The sequence below is a fragment of the Ammospiza nelsoni genome, chromosome 12, assembly GCF_027579445.1.
Source record: "Ammospiza nelsoni isolate bAmmNel1 chromosome 12, bAmmNel1.pri, whole genome shotgun sequence".
In the NCBI taxonomy this organism is placed as follows: Eukaryota; Metazoa; Chordata; class Aves; order Passeriformes; family Passerellidae; genus Ammospiza; species Ammospiza nelsoni.
In genome coordinates this window covers 6,628,054-6,634,569 of record NC_080644.1, presented here as the reverse complement: position 1 = coordinate 6,634,569, position 6,516 = coordinate 6,628,054, and the positions used below count along the sequence as shown (strand labels likewise).

The 6,516-nt window shown below is 54.5% G+C and overlaps 1 protein-coding gene across 1 annotated transcript; it reads right to left on the bottom strand.

Annotated features, from left to right (window-relative positions):
* Positions 1-730: 730 nt before the first annotated feature.
* On the bottom strand, positions 731-4,700 carry SOX18 (SRY-box transcription factor 18). The gene is made up of 2 exons (XM_059481052.1): positions 4,088-4,700; positions 731-2,435 (listed from the first exon to the last, which is right to left on the bottom strand). Exons 1-2 carry the CDS (start codon positions 4,488-4,490, stop codon positions 1,585-1,587), a joined length of 1,254 nt encoding a protein of 417 aa, XP_059337035.1. The 5' UTR covers positions 4,491-4,700; the 3' UTR covers positions 731-1,584.
* Positions 4,701-6,516: the final 1,816 nt, after the last annotated feature.

The following is a 6,516-nucleotide window of genomic DNA, read 5'->3' as shown; positions in this document are numbered from 1 at the left end:
ACAGATTGTTGTTCCTCCTTTTCAAATTGAACAAAAAAGCTCCCTGTAAATCATACAGTGATTCACAGGAGGGGGATGAAGCTCCAGCAAAGCACCAGCAGCTCTGAGCAGGATCCGGCTGGGCATGGTGATGGCTCGGCAAGATCCGCTGCTGCTGGAGCCGGGAAGCAGCCAATGAAGGCCAGGAGGAGGAAAGGCTCCGCTACACAGAGTTTTCTTCCAGCTCCGAGGACTGGAGAGAAAGCATTGGGGCAGCCTGGCTCTATTTTTGGGGGGTTTCATGGGAAAACAGGGTGAGCCATGGGGACCAGGCATCGGTGCGCTGCCAGCCTGCCAAAACAATGAAAACACCAAGGCTCGTTTCGGAGGAGGATATCACATGTTTTATTATATTTTAATCTGAGAACAGCTGCTTTTCCTGCTGGGAGCATCTCAGGGCGGCACAGCGCGGTGCTGTGGGGCTGCCGCCAGAATCCCATCCCATCCCATCCCATCCCATCCCATCCCATCCCATCCCATCCCAAGCCATCGTCCTGTGCCGAGCCGAGCAGAGCCGCGCTCGCGGAGCCCGAGGCGGCTGACGGGGCGGGCGGGCGGCAGCTTGGAAATTAATACATTTGCCAGGTTGTCAAAACATTAATCAACGGATACAAAAATCTGGAAATGGTTGGGACAACATGTATTTGCGGAAAATATGTGTTCACACAACAAGCACACAAGATGGGAACAATTATATGAAGATGTTTTAATAATTAACCAGAATAAAACAGTTTGCTCTCCATACAGTTCTAGACAATAAAAGTGTTTGCAGTCATATTTTTCTTTTGTACAAAATTCCAGTCAGTTGTTCCTCAATATTTACATTAGCATTCCCTTTTCACAAAATATCTCCTTTTTTCCCCCCTTCCTTTTTTTTTTTTCTTTAAATCCAGCTTTGCTACATAAATGCTTTAGATCTCATGGATATCCCTTGATTTCTTTTTAAAAAGTCTAATAAAAAAAACCCCAAAAGACATTAAATACCATTTTATATATAAAAATGCTTAGTAAAAATATAGTTTTGTTGCCCAATTAAAATATATTGCTGAGAATACAGTAAAAACTGTCCTAAAGCCCACCCCTAATGGGCGCCGACTCTTTAACAGCCCCGGCAAAGTCTTTCTAAAAGCTTTTTCCCCCCCTAAAAGTTTGCCTGTCCTTGGGTTAAATACTGAGGACAGGTCACACTTTGGCTCATCCTGGTGTGATTGTTTCAGGCAGGATTTACTGGAATTGACTTGAAAATGCCCTTGGAGCTGGTGGGAGCTGGAGATGTGCCCTGCCGAGGGCTGGAGCGGGGAGCACGGCGGGGAAAGGCATCTATCTGTGTTATATAGTTATACGGTATATCAGTGAGTTCAGCATGGTCTGTCTCTAAAAAAAATTTAAAAAAAATCAAAATAAAAAAAGAACAAACAAGAAAGCGATGCATTTAATGAGATACTCTAAATATGATGGAGCTCGTGGTTAAAGAAAGAGGGCTTTTTGTTTTTTTAGAGGAGAGTCGGGGCTCTCCTGGTGCACGCATTGGATGGTGAGGTCAACCTAACCGGTGATGCAGGGGCTATAGTAAACAGCACTGCTGGCATCGGACAGGGCAGATATCAAACTGCTCTCCTCACAGGAGATGCTTCTAGGAGTCACTTTGGACAGGGAGACATGGTAAGGGAGGCCCGAGGCTTCGGGACGAGTCCTGCTCATGTTCAAATACTGGTCAAACTCATTGCGGTCAACATCTGTCCAGAGCTCGGTTTGGTTCAAGTGATCCACGCTCTCCATGTGGTGGGCTTCAGGAGGGGGAGACAGCTGGCCCAGGTGGGCAGAAAGCCCGTTCTGAGTTCCTGAGCACATCTGGTTGTAGTAAAGGCTGGAGGGATGGGGAGTCCTCATGGCGTCGGCCAAGTGTGAGGGGGTCTGAGTGTAGGGCACGGCCACGTCCCGCCCCATGCACTTCTCCTGGGGAAACTCCATCTGGTGATGGTGGTGGTAGCCGCGGAAGGGCATCATGTTGCAGTCATCCTGCATGTGCGGGGGGAAAAACGCCGGCTCGGTCTGTTCCAAGACATCCAAGGGAGACATCTCAGGAGTTGGCAAGCCATAGTTTTCAATATCCGACCCCATGGAGTGGAGTTCTCTGAAGTGGTTAAGTGGGGGAGGCTGGGGGTGGCCCGGCTGGCTGCTGCCATGGTGACTCATGCTGAAGTTGTCACTGCAAGGCTGGGAAAGGTTATGCAGGAGGATATTGGGTTCCATCCTCTTGATTTTCTTGGCTTGCTTCTTTCTCCTTGGGCGGTATTTGTAGTTGGGGTGATCCTGGAGATGCTGGATTCGCAGGCGCTCTGCCTCTTCCACGAAGGGACGCTTGTCGCTGGCGCTCAGCGCTTTCCATGACTGGCCTGGAAGAGGAAAGAGAAGCTCTGTGAGAGTGGCTCAGTCACCTGGCACTGGCCAGGGCAGGGGGGCACCCAGGGAGAGGCAGCCCAGGGGTGAAGGGCTCCTGCAGACAGCTTGGCACCTGAGCCGGGTCTCACTGCTGGCAGCAGGAAGGGCTGGGGAATGGGTTCCCAAGCCAGGCTGTTCCCTTGTCCCAGAAGGAGAATCCAGCAGTGCCCAGCACCTCAGTGCTGCGGGAGAATGGGGCTGCATGGAATGGGAACCCCTCTGCCAGGGCTGGGGATTCTGCCTCCCACTGCCCCTTGGTACAGACCACAGTCCCTGCTTCCCTGCATCTCGCATCCATAACCTGCACCTCTGCAGAGCAAATCACTCATCCCAAAAACTCACAGCACCATATCCTGGATCCCACATCCCCACACCCAGCAGCCCCGTGTCTCTGCATCCTGCTGCTCTGCCTGGCCATATCCTGCTTCCCGTAGTCCCGCATCCTGCATCTCCATTTACCCATATCCTGCTTCCCGTGTTCCCACATCCCGCATCCTACAGTCGTGCATCCCGCATCCTGCAGCCTGCATTCCCATATCCTGCATCCCTGCAGCTGTGTACCGCTCAACCCTGCATCTCTGCATCCCGCAGCCCTGTTTCCCTGAGATGTTTCCTTGCATCTTGTGTACATACAGCTCTGTATCTTCACATCCTCATATCCCACAGCCCCATAGTCCCACATCATGTAACACCGCATCCCACAGCCTGAGTCCTGCATCCAAGAGTGCCATCCAAGAGTCCTGCATCCTTACAGCTCGCATCCCTGCAGCCCTGCATCCTTGCAACCTGCAACTGGTAGCCCTTCATCCCACGTCCCTAAAGCCTGTGTCCTGCAACTCTTTACCCTTGCAGCCCATAGCCCTGCATCCCCCAGGTGCTCTATCCCACAGCACCCCATCCTTGTACCCTCATATCCTTGCAATCTGCATCCCACAGTCCTGTACCCTTGGAGCCTGGCTAGCAGAGCCCCATATCCTTGCATCCTACACCCTGCTGCCTTGTATCTGCGCAGTGTGCATCCCACAGCCCTGGACTCTCAGCACACACCCCAAATCCCTGTACTGCTCCATCCCACACTCCCAGCCCTGAATCCCTGTACCTCAGCAGTTCCCATCTCCAGCTCTGTAGCTCTGCATCCCACTGCCTTGGGCTATCAGAACCAAACCTGCCTATCCTGTACACCCCCAGCCCTGTACCCCAACATTCTGAGCTCTGTACCCCTGCATCCCTGCACTCTCTCGCAGCATCATCCCCAGACCTGTATCTCTGTATTGCTGTATTCCCAGCCCCGTATTCCCACATCCCTGTCTCTCAGCTCGATATCCTCCTCATCCCACAGCCCTGCCCTGTATCCTTGCAGCCTGGATCCCCAGTCCCACATCCCCGTGTCCCTGGCTCTGTAAACCCGCATCCCACAGCCCTGTACTCTTGCAGCCCGCATCCCTAGCTTCATACTCCCGCATCCCCAGCCCCGTAACGCAGCTTCCCCGCATCCCCAGCCCCGTAACGCAGCTTCCCCGCATCCCCAGCTCCACACTCCCGCATCCCCAGCCCGCTCCCCGCATCCCCGTGCCCCCAGCCCTCCTCCCGCTCCGCTCCCGCTCACCCAGCATCTTGCTGAGCACGGCGTTGTGCAGGTCGGGGTTCTGCTGCGCCAGCCGCTTGCGCTCATCCTTCGCCCAGACCATGAAGGCGTTCATGGGCCGGCGGATGCGGGAGTCCTCGGCGGCCTTGCCCTCGGGGCGGCCGGCCGGGGGGCTGTATCCATAGCCCGGCTCGGGGCTGGGCGTGCGGCTGGGGGCCGCGCCGGGGGCCGCGCCGCCGGGGCCGGGGCCGAAGGCGAAGCCGGGCTCGGGGCTGGGCGTGCGGCTGGCGGGGGAGGCGGCTCCCGGGGGGCGCGGGAAGGCGAGCCCGGGCTCAGCGGCCGGCACGGCGGCGGTGACCCATGAACAGTCGCCCCGGGGTTGCGATATCTCCTCTCGGCAGTAGTTAGACTCAGATATATTCATTCCAGCTAGACAGCACTTTGTGTCCGACCCGAGCGGGTGCCGGAGAGAGAATCGGGATTCCTGCCGCGTCCCACCGGGTCCAGCACCGCCGAGCAGCCGCCCGCAGCTCGCTTGCCTCGCCTGCCTTCGGGGGACTCGGGCTCGCCTGCGTTTGTTTTGGTTTCTTTTCTTTCTTTTTTTTTTTTTTTCCCTATCTTTTTTTGGTTTTTTCCCCCCTTTCCCCCCAAAAAAAAACTTTTGGGATGATGCTGGGCTGGAAGGGGCAAAATATAGCCGGGCTGGACCAATCAGCGGGGCGAGGGGAGGAGGAGGAGGAGGAGAGGGAGAGGAGGAGGAGATGAGGGGGAGGAGGAGAAGGAGGAGATGAGGGGGAGGAGGAGGAGGAGGAGGGAAGGGGGGCGTCCCCAGGCACCAGCAGGAAGAACCACCCGGGGAGGGCCGAGCTGGGACCGGTGTGGAAGCTTCTGCCCCGTTCCCTTCTGTCCAAGGAGAAGGGTTGTTACATTTTTCTCTCATTCTTTCTAATTTTTTAAAATTTTCTTTAATTTTCTTTCTTTAATTTTCTTTCTTTCTTTCTTTCTTTCTTTCTTTCTTTCTTTCTTTCTTTCTTTCTTTCTTTCTTTCTTTCTTTCTTTCTTTCTTTCTTTCTTTCTTTCTTTCTTTCTTTCTTTCTTTCTTTCTTTCTTTCTTTCTTTCTTTCTTTCTTTCTTTCTTTCTTTCTTTCTTTCTTTCTTTCTTTCTTTCTTTCTTTCTTTCTTTCTTTCTTTCTTTCTTTCTTTCTTTCTTTCTTTCTTTCTTTCTTTCTTTCTTTCTTTCTTTCTTTCTCTCTCTCTTTCTCTCTCTTTCTCTCTCTTTCTCTCTTTCTTTCTCTCTCTGTTTTTCTGTCTTTCTTTCTCTCGGTCTTTATTTATGTCTTCTTTATGTTTTTGTGTTTTTTTTTTTTTTTCTCTTCTATTTGCGAGCCCCTTTTCTGCTCGCTGTGCCCTGCCCTCGCCCCCTGCCACCAGCGGTGCCGAGGCAGGGAAGCAGGGATCAGGGAGGCAGGGATCAGGGAGGCAGGGATCAGGGAGGCAGGGATGAGGGAAGCAGGGATGAGGGAAGCAGGGATCAGGGAGGCAGGGAACAGGGAAGCAGGGATCAGGGAGGCAGAGATGAGGGAAGCAGGGATGAGGGAAGCAGGGATCAGGGAGGCAGGGATGAGGGAAGCAGGGATCAGGGAGGCAGGGAACAGGGAAGCAGGGATCAGGGAAGCAGGGATCAGGGAGGCAGAGATCAGGGAAGCAGGGATCAGGGAGGCAGGGAAGCAGGGAAGCGCTCAGCTTTGCCTGCCAGGCTGTGTGCAGCAGCACAGGGATGTTCAGGGCTCGGCGTTTATTTTTCTTATGGCTGACTCGGTGTGTGTGTTTTGGCCAGCGTTCCCCATCCGGGGCTGGGAGCAGCCCTGGGGTGAAGGCAGGGGTGAGCCCTCTCTACCCCGTCAGTTTTCTGTGGGAATTTCAGTGTCAGGCACAGAAACGGCTCCTTGGGTTTTACACGAAAAGAAAAGCGTTGTGTTTTCTAGGGACTGCTGAGGAACGGGGGGTTCAGTGTCAGCCAGGTGATGGTGGCTGAGCCCAGCCTGCAGGGGCTGGCACGGCTGTGCCATCGCTGCGTGCCTTGGGCACGGCTGGGTGCCCACAGCACGCTGCCACCGGCAGCCACAGCAAAGCATCACGTCCCCTGCCACCAGGTCACTGCTCCGCTGGCTTGGCTGCCATCCAGAGGGGATTTGCAGTGCCAAGGGTCAGCCCAGGTTGTCTGAAGGTCCTTCCTGCCCTCAGCACTGGAGTTACTGCGGGACCCATTTGCAATCAATTGGCTGGCACACTGTGCCTGCCCCCTGAAACCCCCGGGGCAATGGGGCTGACTTGGGAGAGATGTGCCAGCCCCGGGTACCTGCCCCCAGGCCCTCTCTGGCTGTGGACATGCCCCAGACCCCAGGCTGAAATGTGAACCTCAGCCTCAGGAAGACTTGGGGCACTGGGTT

Coding starts and splice junctions, on each gene's coding strand:
- SOX18 (XM_059481052.1), bottom strand. CDS start 4,490: ATGAATATATCTGAGTCTAACTACTGCCGAGAGGAGATATCGCAACCC. Junction 2,436..4,087: donor CGTGCTCAGCAAGATGCTGG/GTGAGCGGGAGC, acceptor TTCCTCTTCCAG/GCCAGTCATGGAAAGCGCTG.